The sequence below is a fragment of the Lutra lutra genome, chromosome 5 (assembly GCF_902655055.1).
Source record: "Lutra lutra chromosome 5, mLutLut1.2, whole genome shotgun sequence".
Taxonomy (NCBI): Eukaryota; Metazoa; Chordata; class Mammalia; order Carnivora; family Mustelidae; genus Lutra; species Lutra lutra.
In genome coordinates this window covers 41,746,937-41,765,177 of record NC_062282.1, presented here as the reverse complement: position 1 = coordinate 41,765,177, position 18,241 = coordinate 41,746,937, and the positions used below count along the sequence as shown (strand labels likewise).

Sequence of the window (18,241 nt, the reverse complement as noted above, 5' to 3'; positions counted from 1 at the left end):
TGAGCACACTACAGTGACACTAGCATTATTCCGGCGTCACTCTTCTGGCACCCACCAAGCCCCAGGGAAGACCTGGCTCCAAGTCCCAAGTCAGCACGAACAGATTTTAAAGTCTGCACAATAAAGCTCATGTTTGTTGGTATAGTCATTTATTTGGCAACAAGTTTGTGTCATCTTCTGTGGATGGGTAATTTCTACGTGCTAAGGACTCGGGATACATCAGTGAATAAAACCAGTACATTTCTTATTTATTGGGAGTTCACAAACTCCCCAAGTTTGTATGCGAAAGATATGGGAAAGTTTATACGGGGAAGATAGATGGTAAGTAAATAAACAAATAACTACAAAGTAGGACAAGTAGAATGAAGGAAATGAGTAAGGGGTAGGGATACATAACACATTTCTGATGACACTGCAAGAATTTGAGGAAGCCAGTCATGGAAGCCCAGGGAGAAGAACCATGTGGGTGGAGAAGCAGCATGTGCAAAGGTCCCGAGGCTGGAAAACACAAGGCAAGTTCAAGGGGGCAAGTGTAGCTAGAACATCAGGGCCAGGGAGAGGGCTACATGAGAGAAGGCTCTTAAAATACACAATTAAAAGATTTCCAAACATTTCCCAGAAGTTATTATAGTTGAAACAGCTCTTCGAAGTAAGCAAGCCTGATAGGATGGGTCCACTGAATTGATGAGGACACTAGCAGATATCACAGAGTTAGTGGGAGACCTGAGATTTGGCATCAGTTCTTCTGTTCCTAAGCTTAGGAATCTTTTAGAAGGTCTCCTCTTGCTATCTATATACTTATATGTATAAGTTGTATTTATGTAATTATATATTTACATATATAATAAGTATTATACACCTATATATTTATATACCTATTACCTACTCATAGACCTGTATATTATTTATTTCTATATGAAATATAGAGTATGAAAGTATATATACATATATAGAAATTGGGTATGAATTATAAATAAGGAAATATGTGGATCTTAAAAACAGTGAGTTTTGACAAATGTATAAACTCATGTAAACAGCATCTCAGTCAAGATGGGGTGGTTTCTACCACCTCTGATAATCTGTAATCAATCACTCTTCCCTCAACCAGAGGCAAACCCTGTTATAATTTCTACCCACACAGATTAGTTTTGCAGGTTCTTGAAGTTCATATAATGGAATCCTACAGTATGTGCTCTTTTATGCCTGGCTACCTTTTCTCAGGTTTTGACTAAGGCTTCTGAGATTCATTCATGCTGAGGCCTGTACCACTTGTTGGTTCTCTTTTACTTTATTTGGTGCGTAGTACTCCACTGTGTAAAATGTAACACAATTTGCTTATCTACTTGCCTGTAGATGAGCATTTGGGTTGTTTTCAGCTCTGGGATGTTATGAATCAAGCTGCCAGGAACATTCCTGCACAAACCTCTTTGCAGATACATGTCTTCCTCTCTCACCTGTAAATACCCAGGAGGTGGAGGTGCTGGATGGTAGGTAGGCATAGGTTCGGTTTTTATGAAAGTCACAGTTTTCCCCAGTTCTAGTTTCTATTCCCACCAACAAGGTATGGGGAATTTTAGCCATTTTAGTGGGTGTCAACTGGTGGTTTTAATTTGCAGTTCCCTGATGAGTAATGATGTTGAACATGTTTTGTGTACTGACTGACCATGTGTATATGTTCTTTTGTGAAAAGTCTGTTAGAATTGCTTGCCCATTTTTGCTGCTTTCGGTGCTCTAAGAAGTTATTGCCTACCTCAAGGTCATAAGATATTCTCCTCTATTTTCTTCTGGAAGCTGTACAGTTTTGGCATTCAATTTATTTAGGTCCCTGATCTATTTCAGATGAATGTTTGTGTATTGACTAGTGATGGACAAGTTTGTCAAATATGAGGATTCCTTTATTTTTATTTTTTTAATTTTTTTTTTTAAATTTTTTTTTTTAAATTTATTTGACAGAGAGAGATCACAAGCAGACAGAGAGGCAGGCAGAGAGAGAGAGGGAAGCAGGCTCCCCGCCGAGCAGAGAGCCCGATGTGGGACTCGATCCCAGGACCCTGAGATCATGACCTGAGCCGAAGGCAGCGGCCCAACCCACTGAGCCACCCAGGCGCCCCTATTTTTTTAATTTTTAAAAAGATTTTATTTATTTGAGAGGGAGAGAGAGAGGGAGTGAGCAAGCATGACGGGGAAGGTGTGGAGGGAGAAGGAGAAGATGATGTCCTGCTGAGCAGGGACCCGGATGTGATGCGGGACTGGGTCCCAGGACCTTGGGATCATGATCTGAACCAAAGGCAGACGCTTAACCGACAGAGCCACCCAGGTGCCCCTCCTTTACTTTTATTTTAGTTTTACTTTTTATCATGGCATGCATCGCATGAAGTGCACAGATGTTGAGTGTAAAACTCAAAAGTTTTTCACATACGTGTCCATCCGTGTATGCATCTAGACGCTTAACCAACCAAGCCACCCAGGAGCCCAGAGGACTTGTTCTTAATATCAGAAATATTTGCTAGCCTCTCTGTATCAATCTTACAGTTAAGTAATAGTTATGGTCGCTTTTTGCCATATTGAATTTTCTCAAACACATGCACTTGACGGACTGCTATGCATTCGAGGCTGAGTGCACACATGGGTTTACAAGCCCCGGAACAACTTCTCTGGCTCCCCACTTGTCTGTGGCGTGTAGTTAGGGAGCAAATATACTATATACCCTACTGACATATGGCTCCTGTCCTCAAGGAGCTTATAATCTAAGAAGAGAGCTAGGAAATGCACATAAATAAACCACGTGGACCTAGAGCAAATGACCTTAAGGATGTTTTAAATCAAGGGTCGGGGGCTTCAGAAGAGGGAATAGCATCACTTCAGGAGTACATGAGAGGAAGTGGGAATGGAAGAGTCTTGTAGCCTAAAGATGACTAGGATTTTGACAGATGGGAATAATTGTAGGGGGTAACTGCCAATGGGAAGAATAGTTAAAAAAGAGGTGCCTTAGTTAGGATCCTTTTGGTTATAATTTACAGAAACCCAGCTGAAATTACTTTGAGCAAAAAATAAATGTGTTGGTTCTTGTGAGGATGGGGTCTGTGAGGGAGAATGGTAGGTAGTTTCTGGCTTTAGGTCTTGACTAGATTCAGGGCCTTTGTTACAGGGTCAGAGCTATGACTTTCTTTATTTTTCAGACAGCTTCTCACTTCCACATATTGGACAAGAATGGCCACTGGAATCCCTAGACCCTCCCAGAATCTCCTCAGCTGCACAACCTCAGTGAAATGACTACTTCTCCTTCCCAATATCGCCCTATTCAATTTCAGGGAATACTCTGGTTGGCTTCTCTTGGGTCTCAAATCAGGAACTCATGATACCAATCCCTGTGGCCAAGGTAGATGAGAACTCTGGCCAACCAGTCTAGGTCATGGGCCATCATTTGGGGGAGATGCAGAACCCCACACATGACAGTCTCTTAGTACTATGTGGTATTGGTGGGAAAGAATCAGAGGAAGGGAGATAACTGAGCAGACAATCAGCTGCTATATTTCATTACAAGGGAACGTGGGCTTTGAGTAGGGAGGAGACTCTGCTTTAGACATGGAGCACGGACATGGAACATCACCTGGGTGTCTTGCCCCAGTGTCATTCTCTGCAGCCCAAGAGCCATTACTGAGCGGATCCCAGAGCAGCCTGGGCAGCCTGACATTTAGTGGCCTGTTGGGAAGAGTGTGAATGATGGGTGTGTTGTCTGTGCAGGGAGCATGAAGACTGGAGACAGCTGTGTACAGGCCTTTCTGTGTCTATCTTTCCAGTGCATCTTGTCTGTCACACTTGGAGTAAATTCCTCTTGGAATTAAAAGGATGAACTAACTGGGGATTAGGCATTTCTGTGTCATCATTTTGGAGAGCAATGTCAAAGCTGGAAGAGACAGTGGAGGTCATGTAGCATTGGGGGCAGCAAACTCTGGCTCGTGGGTCAGATCATTCTCCATCTTTATTTTTGTAAATCAATTTTGACTGGGCTGAAGCCTTGTCCATTCAATGACACACTGTCTGGGCCTGCTTTCAGGCTGCAGAGACTGTGGGGCCTACAAAGCTCCTAATCTTTTATCACCCAGCCCTTTACAGAAAAAGTGTGTCAACCCCTGGTCTAGTAGGACATGCTTCTTACTCAGTCAGGATTATCCTCTACAACATTAATTTTATTTCTGACTCATGCCTAAGATCAAAAGAGACAATCCACGGACAGTTTAGAATGTAGTCTGACATAAAATAACGCACTCCTTAAATGTCAGCTAAACAGAATAATGGGATATCAATATATACTTCCGTTCCCCTTTCCCAATGGAATGACCAAGAGGTGACTGTGTTGTAACAACACAATTAATTATGTGTTGATTAATTTCTTATTTAAAGGGAGTTTCCCTAACACAGTGAATGTATTTGTATTTCATTACTATACAAGTTATTAACCACTGCTGGGTGTTCTCATGAGCCAGGCCCTGCGTTCAGCATCACACATCCATCCCTCACTCTGTGCTCCCCCAATATTCCCATCTTGAGAGAAAAAATGCTACTTTGGAGATAAAGCAAGGCACTGAAACCTGCACAGCTAGTGAGTGGCCAGGCTGGAATTTGAACCCAGGCCGTCTGACTCCACAGCTCAAGGGTATATCGAACACACTATCTAGGCAGCTCGATTTGGTTAGTAACCTTGTTTTCAAAGTATCAGTTCACAGTCCCAGAAATCAGAATCAGAAACAGATAAAATGTCCACCTGTGGGTATAAGAACAGTAACGCAGCGCAGGCTATAGAACCGGGGCCACCCTCCCTGCATCCCGCACCTCCCCTCCCTGCCACTCCCACCACACTGCTGCCCTTAATCTGCCTCTCACTGTCCTTGGACTCTCCCATCCATCAGGTATGTGTTGCCAGGGAGATCGTCCTAAATAATGCACGGCTCTGGTCGGATCCCTGCTTGGCTCAAAACCTCTCACAGCTTCTCATTGGCCGGAGACTGTAACAAACACCTTCCAGAACGGCTTTTAAAACTCTCCAAGATCTGATCCTCACCAACGGCCCAGCCTTATTTCCTCACTGGCCACCTAGTCATACTCTATAGAGTACAGACCAACTGGACATCCTGATATTTCCCGGAATATTCTGCATTTGTTTATTTCACCCTCCACTCTAGCCAAGGGCTCAGGACGCAGGCGTTGTGCAACGGGGACTGTGGAATCTTGCTGGAGAAGGATTGAGTAAGCCCATCTGGGATGCCCCAGCTTTCTCTTATGCTCTGCCTAACGCAAGTTTATTCACATCTCAAGGTCCTCTCTACAACGAGGTCCCAGGTCTTCCAAAGGAATTTGGCCCGCCTTCCCCTTCACTCCTTCCCTCTCAACACTCATGGGCTTCTCCAGCATTTTAGCCACATATCGTGTTCACTCCTCAGCCACACCAGAAGGAGGCAATCCGGGGTCACGCTCTCTGTCCTGTGTGTCGCCGTCCTATGGCACCTGGCCCACTGCCAAATCCAAAGCACAGATTTGTGTCATGGTCCCAGTGAAGGGGACAGCAGTGCTGGGACAGCGAACAGGAGACGGACTGTGATGTTCATCAGTGTAAAATGAGGAAAGAAGGTGAAAAGAAGGGAGCAGGAAGGAGTGAAAGGAGATCAGAGTCCCATGGACATGGTTTTGAACATCTGCCTGACGCTGCCTGTTTGTGTGAGGGTGGCCAGATGACTTCGCCTTTGAACCTCAGTGCCCTTTCATGCAAAATGGGGTATTAAATATTCCTCGTTAAATCCACCTGTTCACATATACATTCAAGGTTTCATTACTTATTTTTTTTTTTTTTACTGAAGTGTAGCTGACACACACTGTTACATCAGTCTCAGGCGTACAATAGCGACTCAACAACTCTACGCCTTACATTGTACAAGGGTAGCTCCCATCTGTCCCCACACACCGCTGTTACCGTGTCATTGGCCATGTTCCCCATGCTGTGCCTTTCATCCCCATCGCATAACTGGAAGCTTGCGCCTCCCACTCTCTTTCACCCACTTTGCTCATCCCCCAAACCTCCTCCTCTCTGGGAACCGGCAGCATATTTTCTGTATCTATGGGGTTGTTTCTGCTTTTTTCAATGTTTGTTTTTGTTTTTAGATTCCACATATAGATGAAACCACATGGCATTTATCTTTCTCTGTCTGACTTGTTTTACTTAACATAATACCCTGTACATTGATCCATGTTGTTGCAAATGACAAGATCACATTGTTTTTTATGACCGAGCAATATTCCATCATATATAGAGATATGTGCATGTGTGTGTGTGTGTGTGTGTGTGTGTGTGTGTGTGTGTGACATCTTTGTTATCCATTCACCTATCAGTGGACACTGAGTTTGCTTCCACATCTTGGCTATTATAAATCATGCTTCCATACACATAGGGGCTCATGGATCGTTTCAAATTGGTGTTTTTATTTTCTTTGGAATTACTGGATCAGATGATATCTCTATTTTTAACTGTTGAGGGACCGCCACACTGTTTTCCACAGTGGCTGCCCCTATCCACATTCCCACCAACAGTGCACGAGTGTTCCTTTTCCTTCACATCCTTGCCAACACTTGCTATCTCTTATCTTTTTGATCCTAGCCATTCTGAGAAGGGTGAGGTGATAGATCATGGTGGCTTTCATTTGCCTTTCCCAGATGATAAGAGGTGTTGACCAACTTTATGGCCAATGACCTGGTCCTAGAGCCTTAGCTTCCTCATTTAGAATATGAGGGTACTATTACTACCTATCTCCTACAACCTTCATGAAGATTAAGTGAGCTTGTGTCTGCAAAGAACTTAACACTGTGCCTGGTACATAGTAAATGCTCAACAAACGTGAACCATTTTAAGCCTTCATCCCTCTGGGTCAAGCACTGTGATGAGTTTGGAGGACTGGGCAGTGAATGAAACAGACAAGCTTGTCACATGGTCATCACGTGGTTTACAGTCAAAAGACAGAGACAGAAACAAAGGAAACGTGCTCACAGACGAAGCAATTACTGACTGTGGTAAGTTCCATGGAGGATGGCGAGAGCCAACATAACATGGGGACCTGTCTTAGGTACAGAATACAGGGAAGGCTCAGGGAGGACTGATGCAAGGATTAACTAAATTGTATATGTAAAAGATCTGCACTCAGGCTATATCTGGAAAAGAACATCTCTTGATTAGGAAGGAGATTAAAAAAGTGGTCAGGGGCTAAGAAATCTCTGATGGGCATTGGGCTTCTTTTTGTTCCTGAAATGCTGCCTCCCTAGGTCCCTTCTCCCCATGTGTAATGGGTCCAGGCTCTGTCTCTGTCCCTTGAAGGAGGGATTTTTCTTCACTCTAGGTGCTGCCCCATATAATCCTGGCATCACAGGCGATTCTCCTTCCAGAATAACTCATGCTGACCGTAAAAATATCTAATTTTACAGTTGCCTTAGATCGTCCTTGCATGGGCAGAGTCCGGATCCCTGGGCTGTTTCCCCAGATTTCAAAGAGCAGAAGACCTCGGGCTGCCTCTTCCCCTACAGGCTGAGAGCAGCTTGCTGCGGGAAGATTCTCACTTGGTGGAGTGTGCTTCAGGTGCTTAAAATAGATCAACTGTGTCATTAGACAGACTATCGCAAAGCACTTGTTTCATTGGCCCTGCTGGTGCTGGTGAGGGCAAGAGATAACAGCCCATGGAGAAAGACCTGCGCTTTGCACAAAATTAAGCAGATGCGAGGAAGAAGGTCTGGAAGTGATACAGGCAGGAGAGAGTGGAATTCTGCCAGGAGAGGGGGTGGGGATGGTTGCGGGAGCACACAGCCATAACCACAGCACCGGGAGCAATGGGGACTGCCAAGTACAGCCTGTCTAGTCCCCTTGTCTGGCTGGTGATAAACTTAGAAAAGAAGCTAGAGACTTCCGGGCGGCAGGGCACATCCCAGCAGCGCTGTGTGAGATTGTCAAGGGGTCATACTCTTCAGGGGACACAAAGCCAATGTGTGGGGCTGGCTCTCGCATCATCTCCCTACTGCTCCTTCAATGCCCTTTCTCTACTATTCTGGCTGCCCTTTCCTGGGCACGCTCCAGGGTGCCTGAATGCCACACTTCAGATGCAGCTTCAGCAGGGTTCTGAGAAGCGATGCTATGACCTTGCCTGTCCACGCAACCTAGAATTACATTGTCCAGCAACCCACATCGCTCCATTGCTTCCTACTGAACTTGAGACCAACGTGTCCCCTCCCCCAACCTTCTACTCCTGTGGCCGCCATGCCTGGTGTCATGAACAAAGGGAAGTAATGGGAACAGAGAAATGGAAGAGGTCCAGTTGGGACGTGGGGGTGACCAGAGGTGGACACAGACTGAACACCAAAGTGTGAAGGAGACGAGGACTCCTTTCTAATGACTAACTTCAGTGAGTGTTCTAGCCATCAACTGGGACCATAGAGTTGAAGTCATTTTTCTCTTTTTTTCTTTTAGGGAGAATGGGTTGGATTTGAAGTACCCTGGGATATCCAAGTGGGCAACTTAACAGATGGTCAGAAAGATGAACCTAGAGCTCAGTAGAGAGACCTTTATCATAAAGACAGAGAGCAGGCTTTTCGTCCAAATGAATTCATCAAATATCTTTGAGCACCGACAGTGGGCTAGGCACTGTGCTTTGCTTTTTGTGAATTATCTGCCTCTCTATTTCTTCTAGAGGAATGAAGAAAAACCTTCTCCCAGCTGTGGAAATTATGTTGACATTATCCACTCACTCCTACCTATCTTTCCCAAGCAGGAGAACCTCATACTGATAGAGGAGAAATCTTGAAGAGCCAAATGGGATCAATGCTGTCTGGGGTCAAGTTCAGTGATTCCCTCTCACGAATCACTCCTTAGCTGGGATACACCGACCTTTCCGACCCAGAGCTAATGCTGCTGACCAGTTGTCCTCAAATGGGCCAGGCGTGCCCCATAGGTCAGAACAATCCCTGGAACAGTTTAGCCTGGCACAGTACCTCCTTTGGTCTAGAAAAAGTACCCCGGGCTGGGATCAGTTATCCAGAATTGCCTTCCTTTGGTCTATGCCCCACCCATTACTACTAGGTTCCCCTGGAAACAAAACTGACCTCTAGGAGACGGGGGCAGACATGTTTGCCCAACTGTATCAGACAGGATATGATATCACCCTTCTGGGAATGGGTCAGCTGGGGAAATCCTTATTTATGCAGCAGGATTCTGCTCACTTCAAGAGGACTTTTATAGCATGGCGCTGTTAATCAGTGGCTAAGTCTAGATAGAACTTTCTCCAGTAAAAATGAGCAGATAACGTTGCAGTTTCTGCATCTTGGGGTAAACACACTCTTCCCCATGTTTGACGTTATATTGATCATCTACTAGACTGGGGGTTAAAAATTAAAATGCCTCCAGCAGCAAGGGAACACAAAAATACAAAGCTGTCCTTGTGCAGTTTACGAGGACAGTGTGGCAAGTGGGCAGCCTGGAGACCAGCACATGTCCCACGGAAAGCAGGCAGTCCTAGTGCTGTCCTCATGCAGGAAAACGGGGGCTGGGATGCAAAATCTTCCCTGCCCCGCCCCCACTTTTTAAGATTGTTTATTTATTTATTAGAGAGAGAGAGAGAGAGAGAGAAGATGAGCAGGGGTCTGGGCAGAGGGAGAGGGGGAAGCAGACTCCCCGCTGAGCAGGGAGTTCCCAAGGCAGGTCCATCCCAGGACCCTGAGATCATGACCTGAGCTGAAGGCAGATGCTTAAAGACTGGGCCACCCAGACACCCCCACTGTCCAGCTTTTTAAGAGAAGCTAGAAATTATCATTTTTATATCTCAATTTCCCCATTTCTCACTGTTGGCTAAAAATTCAAATTGACTGAAAACCTCATGTAGGGCAAATAAAACCTGTCCTATTATGCTAGTCACCAGGTGGCCCATCTTTCAGGGCCTGTGTGACCCACAAAGGCAAGAGGCCCACTGTCTTTTAGATTTACTGCCATGTCCCCAGCATCCCACCTGGTGCAGAGTTGGTGGTCAGTAAATATTTGTTGAGTGAATAAATGAGCAATCCAATTCTCATTCCCCATGTTGGACATTCCCAGGAACGAGGCCAATTGAAAACCAATACCATGACTATAAATTCTGTTACACCATTGAGAGGCTACGGTTGTGCATAATGACCTGGATAGGGGGTGGAGTGGGAGTTGCCTTTGCTGCAGACAGACAGAGTGTGGAATACTAAGTCGTCCCCGTCTTCCCTTCTGGGGACCTCCTACGTGTGAGCGTTATGTTTCCGGTTCTCAAGGAGAGGCTCCACTCCCGCTGGTCAGAGGTCAGCCTCCTCCATGAGCCCTGGGGAGGGGATGATATTCCGGGGAAAACCCATCCACAGAAAAATCTTCTTGATGAGTCATTTAGGTAACAAACACCGCATCATGGATTGTGTTCCTATGTTAGACTCCTTACCCCCCAGTTCCCCAGAATGTGACTTGTCTGGAGATAACGGTCTTGATAAAGGTAAGCAAGTTACAGTGAGGTCATTAGAATGGGCCCCAATCCAGTGTGACTGGTGTCCTTATCAAAAGGGGAAATTTGGACACAGAGGCAGACAGAGGGAGGGACACAGGTGGAAGACAGCCATCCCCAACCAAGGACAGAGGCTAGAAAAGATTGTTTCCAAGGCCCTCAGAAGGACCCCATCCTGCCAACACCCTGATTTTGGACTTTCAGCCTCCAGAACTGCGGGACAATACACTTCTGTCGTTTAAGCCCCCCAATCTGTGCTGCTTTGTTATGGCAGCTCTAGTAAACTGATACACGCTGTTTTTGTTTTATAAACATTTGCGTGGCCCGGAGGCGTATGAAGCAATTCAGAGCTATCAGCTCACGCATTCTTTCCCATAGCTCTGTGAGACAGGAGCTATCAGGAGCTGCCCCGTGATCAGATGAGGAAGCAGGTACAGAGAAGGTATGCGACTTGCTCAAGGACACACAGCCAGTAAAGGGTAAGTTTACCCTTAAGGGCTAAAGGAGGACGACTTAACTGGTGAAATATTCAGAAGGTCAGAGGTGCTTCCACTCTTGGGGTTGTTTTCTGTTCTAGTACAGTGGTATCCGGCCACTGTTGGGGGTCCGCCAGGGGCTGACCATTCACCACACCAGATGTTATCTCAGCAACATAAAGCCTTTGCCAGATAGGAAAGCTGGAGCTCAGAATTGGTATCACTTCCTTTGTGCACTACAAATACTCTTGAAATCACATTGTGATTTTCAGAGCTGTGTTACACTCATTTTGCATTTTTTTTTTTTTTACAGATTTTTATTCATTTATTTGAGAGAGAGAGAGATTGAGACAATGAGTGGGAGGAGAGGCAAAAAGGAGAAGCAGACTCCCTGTGGAGCAGGGAGCCCTCTGAGGGTCTCCATCCCAGGACCTTGGGATTATGACCTAAGCCAAAGGCAGACACTTAACTGAACCAGCCACCCCGGCACCCTCATTTCGGATGGTTTTAAAATGGTTCCTTACGTTATCCCTCAACCCTGCTCCTAGCCTCCAAGATTCATTTGTCAACAACTGCTTCATTCATTTGAGAAGCATGGTTTAAAAAAAAAACAAAACAAAACTCCATCCTTATAAAGCATACAGTCATCTCTACTTTATCTGAATTTTGCAAATGTAAAATTGCTTTAGAGGGCAGCCTACCAAGTTAGTGTTTGTAGTGGATCCCTCTTGTAAAGAACTCCGGGAGTTCCTGACCTGGCAGAGGACCGTCATCTCGCTCCTTACGCTGGGCATCTTCAATTCTGAGCTCCCATGCATCTCCACACCCACTCTGCTGCCTTCTGTACCTGCACTGTGCCCTTCAAGGCTGAATATTATGGGCCCATCAACTGCCTTCCTTGCCCTCTGGCCCCTGGTTGGATTGGGCCAATGGGGAGCAGAGTAGGAGATGGAGGAAGGGAGGAGAGGGCAGTCAGGCAGTTACCAGCCTTCTAGTACTGGGCCATCCTGGCTTCTTGTTTGTTTCTCTACATCCTTCTCACACACTCGCATAGACTCTTTCTATTAAACTCTATTTAACTTTAACTTCTATTTAACCTTCAAACTGCCTATGTGTTCCCTTCCAGGACCCTAACTGGATAGACTCCTTCCCTCCTCTTTAATTATATTATAATTTCCTCTATAATCCAACAGCTGTGAGGTCATGCAGATTTTATTTTCTAAAAGCTCTTTCCCCTGACTTTTATTCTTACCACCACCAAAATCCTGGCCCTCAGACCTTTTCTGAACTAGGGTGATTGCCTCTCAGCTAGGATCCTAACTTCCTGTCTTGCACTTTTCAACCCATGCCCTATACAACACCAGGTTAATAATCTTCCCAGAGGTTTCCTTCAGGAAGCTATGGTTTTCCTATGAACAGGACCTAGTGCTAGCCACCACAGCGGCAAAACATGCTCATTTTCCACCAGAGGGTTCAGTTCTTCCGATCCTGTCATTCCAGAACTTTGCTCCGTGGCCAATTCAACTTCAGATTCGACTCTATCCCCCAGGACCCGAGGCCAGCGAGCCTCTTATGTTATTTCTCTCAACCTCACTACAACCCTGCCCTTTGGCATTACTGTTCGCCTCCTATACATGATAAAGTTTAGGTTCAACGACGTAAGCTGTCTGGTCTGAGATCACAGAATCTACCACAAATCCTGCATTTGAAGTCAGGAATCCATACCCCCGAGCGCTGGTTCTTATAGCCCCAGGATGGTGTCTGCTTATCTCATGACACGGGCGCTAGGAGTCTTCGATGCTCTTTTTAGCAAAACAGTCCGCTCCAAAACTGTAACCTTTCCATGACAGAGACCAAGGAAAGGATCAGAGGACGGGAACTGCCAATGAGCTAAAGGAGGATGGTTCTTGGCCTAATTGTGTATGGTGCTCATGATGACCCCCAACCTGGAGGATGGGCTGCTGTTCAGCTCTGGGCCTCTGAAAGCCACAGCATACCTCAGGGGGACGCCCCCTTGGCTGCAGGGCTGGGAGGGCAGTCTGCCACGTCGGTACCACCACCCGACTCCATCCTCCCCGGAATTACCTCTTCCTCTCAAATTCCTGCTCTGCGGTGTATGGAAGCTCAGCTAGATTTTGGAGGAAAGGATTCAGAAGACACTAGAAGTGCACTGAGAGATTGCTAACAGAGCCCTAATGTCCCCCGGTGTTACCATCTGAGCCATGTGTGTCTCATTTGTGAATAAAAACAATTCACATACGCGTACAAAGCATTTTCTCCTGATCCCACTTAATCCTCAAAAACCTTCTGGTAGCCTCGATTCATGACCGCGGTGTGACATCAGAGAGGCTGAGGGACCTGCTGGCTGACGACATGGAGCCCACAACAACCACCACAATGACCACAGTGGTGACAAGAACGGCCTGACCGCCATCGCTGATACGAGACCAGCGATGGCTCAGGCCCCACACTCTGGCGGTGTTAATGCCGTGTTAATATTTCCCTCCATCCCACACGAGGTATGTCCTATCATCTCCACTTTGCAGGCGAGACAACCACGGGGAAGACCACACAGCTAAGACGCGAAACACGAGGACCAGAACCTGGGACCAGCTGAGCCCAGAGCCTGAGCTCTGTCAGTTCTCACGCGCTGCCCCAAGCCCTCAGCCCGGAACTCCTCTTGCCCAGATGAAATGATTGGCCCTTCGTCCTCATCCCACTTTGCCCTCACTTCAGTGGGGCCATCCGAACCAGCGATCAGGAATGCTGCTGCACGCGGTCAAAACACAACGCGTCCAAACACCTCTCATAACCCCCAAGCTAACCGCATGGCTTGAAGACGTTAGTGAATGTTATTAGTTACAAGGTGTCCCCCATGAAACTGGAGCAGTCATGCCATCTCCCAGGGTCAGGGTAGCAGTTGGGGAGATCATACAGGTGCGATGCTGGGCACATGGACCGGTAGAGGCTGAGGACCCAAAACACGGAAGGGAGAGAAAAACTGGGTAAGACTATCTCTTAGGTTCAGTTTCAGGCACAAGGGTTAAGTAAGAATTTTACATTCCAAAGGGGAGAGCATTTTTGCTGACATTGGGTCACCTCAAGGGCCTCTGCCAACGCCCAGTCCCTGTAACCTTATGACCTTGTCATGGCTTCACTCATGTGAGGTCGGATTTCTCTTCTCTACTTGCAGACTCTCAGGGCTGGGAGCGGCCACAGGGATGATAGAGCCTCTCCCCCGTGCTGGAGTGGCCAACGTGTTCCCTGGTGTAGCCTTTAGAGAAGCACTTTTTTTTTAAAATTTTTTCTTTTTAGAGAGAAGCACTTCTTACGGGCCCTCAGCGGCTGCCCAAGTCATTCTACTCTGTTTATTTTCCACTACTCCTGGAAAATAAACATACTTCCCCTATTTAGAAAAAGTATATGAAGCTGGTATCACATTTTTGTTAGTCCTCAGCATTCAACTCTATTGGTTGTTATTTCTTTAAAAAAAAAGTAAAAGCTGTTTCCTTTTTTCAGGAATATTCAATGTTGCTAATGGGACAAGAGAAAAGGACAGGGGGCCAGCGGCTTGGGAACTTAATTCTAAGTTTCTTGAAAAATAGATGAGCCATCTTTCTCTCCTATCATTTGATGAGAAAGGACTCCCATAAATATGTCTTTCCCCTGGCGACAGTGAGAGACAATGACAGACAGCTCACATCTTTACTTCTCCGAAAACACTCAGAGGCAAACATGTCGCCCACTTGGGTGACCAGGTCTATGGAATTTGGCTTTTTTTCTGGAGCCTGGTATGAAGCCAAAGCACCGTTCCTGACTGTCAAAAACAGGAGGCAAAATTCTCTGGCTGGAAGAGGCTTGGGGAGTTCAGCCGTCCTTGCTCAGCAGAGCTATGCAATACACAAAGGAAGACAGCAGAGAGATGAGTCATACAAATACATAGTAAATAAATATATTTCACTTCCATCTCCCTGGCTTTTGCTTTGTTTTCTTCTCCTCCATGCCAACAGCCTTGACATGGAGGGAGGCTGGAGAAACAGTGGCTTTGGTCTGGACACAGCCTCAGAAGGGGCTGAGTTTTCTGGCCTTGTTTTTCAGCTCCAGCTTTTTAAGAAGAAACTTACAGATTTAGATCCAGCCGTTCTCATTTTACAGATCAGCAATCTGGGATCCAGAGAGGAGAGTGATGGGAAAGTCACAGACCCAGGGAACCAAATGTTCCTAGGGTTCTCTGCTTCAACAATCTCACCTGCTACTGAAAGGACCCAGACAAGCTGAGCTGACGAGGAGGCCGGGAGAGGGGGGCGGTGGGCGGGGGGAGACTTGAACCCAGACCTCCTCTCCAGGGTGGTGGTCACAGTGGGTGCCCATGGTCCAAGGGACTACACCGAAGAGAAACGAACGGGGCCTCCTTGTATTTTTGCCTGCATTTCTCAGCAGCTGAGGCCCAGCCTAGCAGCAAAATGTCTGGTCCTGTCTCTGCAGAGCAGTTGCTGCCTCTGGCCTGTTAGCGATCTTGGCCAAAGGGCTTGTCCTCTCCTCTCTTCTCAGGATGGCTACACAGCCTGTAGGTGTGTGGAGAAATCAGCCCCAGGCCCATGGGGCTGCAGGCACGAGATCAGGATATTTCACAATCTCTAGACCCAAAGGTGGCTTCCTGATGATTTGTTTATCAAACTGCTCGCTTCCAGCCCACTGCCTGCCCACATCCACCCACCACCAGCCCGGGGCTGGCCTGCCTCCTCCTCCCAGCTTCAGGACAAGCCAGGCTGTCCACGGCTTTCCAGCTGTGTGCAGGGAGGTCTCCTCAGAGCCCCCACAGTCAGACAATGGCCACGTTCGTTAGTGCTTCCTAGGCCCTCCCAGGCATTGCTAGAAGGAGACAAGCAGCCTTCCCTGCAGAGGCAAGTGTTGCTGCCAATAAAACATGAGCAAAATTGTCATGAAAAGCCGGACCCCCATCCCTCTTCTGGGGAGCACAGAAAGGACCAAGAAGGAGTCTGGGGGCCATGTGTCCACCCCGATGCCAGGCTTCCTTCCTCCTTCCAGGCAGCCCCAGCGCAGGCTCCTGCACCTCCCGCCCCCACCCTGTTCCCATGGCAAAGGAGAGGAGGACCCACTTACTGCTCGTGTTCATGGTGATGCCTTTGCACTGGGTCTTTCATTCGATACGGAGGACCCGGTTGCTTTTTAAATCTTGCGATCTTCCGACCTCACTCATCACCTGGGGGGCGAAAAGGCAGTCCAGTGCCAGCTCTGTATCCTCAGGTGCTCTCTCTCCCTCTGCCGTCCCCTCGGCAGTCTGGGCTGCAGCCACCGGCCTTGAAGGCAAGTGGACTAACAGGCGCAGGTGAGAGCAGGGAGGAGGAGGTGGCGGCGGGAGGACACGCGCGCCGGGTCCCGCGGCCCCTCGGACCCCGGTGACCCGCAGAAGCGGGGCTGGCAGCGCCGGCCCGCGCGCACCCCCGACTACTCCAGCCCCGCGGCTCCGGAGCCCAAAGGGGGTGTGGACCACGGGGAGGCAGGGCGGGGGCAGCGCGTCCCCGCCCGGCCTCGCGAGCAGCCACCGCCCCCGGGACCCACCTCTCGGCCGGCGTCGGGAGCCAGAGGCCCCTGCCTGGGCCCCTGCGACCGGCTCATGAATCCTGGTCCTCGTCTGGAGTCTCGAATTCCAAGGCGAGCAAAGCGAAATAGGAGAGCTCGACATCCATGATGCGGGCTCGCGGGGTGGCAGCGCGGGGGGCGCGGCCGCTCGCTGCCGCCACCTGCTGGACGCGCCGGCGCGTGGCCAGGCCCCGCCCCGCCGCGCTTCTCCCGGGGGGGTCCTGGGGTGTGATGGCGGGACGGCGGGGTCCCTTGTGCCCAGGGGCCGGCCAGGGGGTGCTCTAGCGCTGCTTTCCCCTCCCTCGGTGCTGGGGTCTATGGGCTAAACAGTTTTAGGAAGATAAAGCCGTCAGCGGGAGGGCCTGCGAGGGAAGGATGGGCTTTGCAGGAAGCCAGTTCTCACTTCCAACTCCACTTCTGACCAGGGCCCTTGTACTCTGGTCTTGAGCAGACCACTGCTGTCTCTGCCTCATTTTCCTCATGTGTCTAAGGTGGCTGCTGGACCGAGTGGGTGAGACGTTAGGGGTTCCTCTACCGTCCTCATTTGAATCCTTACCTCCCTCTTTATACCCCTTATCATTGCTTCACTGGGGACAATTGTTTCTCATTTCCCTAACCAGTTAGAATGTTGGTTCAGTGAAAGTATGGGTTTCGTCAGTAGGGTTCACCACAGGGTCCCCCATACCTAGAACAGTGCCTTGCACACAGTAGGTATCAATAAAAAATTGCTGATAGAATGCCCCAGATCTTCTGTGGATCTAATATCGTGTAGCCCTCAGAGTGGAAAGTCTGGGAATCCCCACCTTGAGCTATTTCCCCAACTGAGGCAAAGGCTGGTGTATGGCTTCATGACTCACCCTCACTGGTTCATCCAGTTTTCGTCCGGCTGACTGACTCTTATCCAAAGTATTATTATTATTATTTTTGTAGTTAGTTCTCGTAGGTGTGTATTACAGAAACCTATATTCTGATCTTTTGGTCATGATGAATTCAGTGGGGTGAGGCTCCTGACTACTTATCCTCTCACCTTCTGAACCTAATTCACAGTCACAGAAGCATGACTTCTGAGTATAGCAAACCAAGACCGAGAGATTCCATGATCCCTGTCCTTAGAATGACTCTGGTTCGAGCATGCATAGAATCAAAATGTTGTGAACGCTCCCACCCTCGACGTATGGACAGGGAAACAGTTGGTCACAGACGCCCAGCTGCCTGCCTTTGGACACACTGTGTGTCGTGGCAGATATGAGAGTGACTCAGTGCACAGGTGGTATGGTAGGGCAATGGCAGGTAACCACCTTCTTAAAAACGGGGAAAGAATATCTTATAGGTAAATACAATGTTTCTGCCTTATACAGGGTTCAAAAAATAGCTATGGCTCATGACCCCTAAATGTGACAGGCTTCAGGAATCCTTTGATACAGGGAAGGGTCACTGGTTCTGAAACACATTTTGATAGCTTGTTAGGGTTTTTTTTTTTTTTTTTTTTTCCAATGGATCAGGAATAACCTTCACCTCCTCACAGCGGGCGTCCAAGTTTTGTTTCTGTTTCAAGGGAGATGACTGCAGAAGGCAGATTCCCAGGCTCTTGGTTTTCTTGCTCTGCATTTTTTTTTCTTA

The 18,241-nt window shown here is 47.8% G+C and overlaps 1 protein-coding gene across 8 annotated transcripts in view; it reads right to left on the bottom strand.

Moving 5' to 3' along the window:
* Positions 1 to 16,772, bottom strand: part of ABLIM3 (actin binding LIM protein family member 3) — a 110,038-nt gene extending 93,266 nt beyond the window's left edge. For 3 of the 8 annotated variants that reach the window (XM_047731401.1, XM_047731402.1, XM_047731403.1), the window contains exons 1-2: positions 16,601 to 16,770; positions 16,142 to 16,241 (exon numbers count right to left, since the gene is read on the bottom strand). In XM_047731401.1, coding sequence (XP_047587357.1) covers positions 16,142 to 16,154 — 13 coding nt within the window. In that variant the 5' untranslated portion in view covers positions 16,155 to 16,241; positions 16,601 to 16,770. Of the gene's footprint in view, positions 1 to 16,141; positions 16,517 to 16,600 lie in introns of those variants that run through there. The other 5 variants (XM_047731404.1, XM_047731405.1, XM_047731399.1 and 2 more) reach the window with 4 other exon arrangements.
* Between the last annotated feature and the right edge of the window lie 1,469 nt (positions 16,773 to 18,241).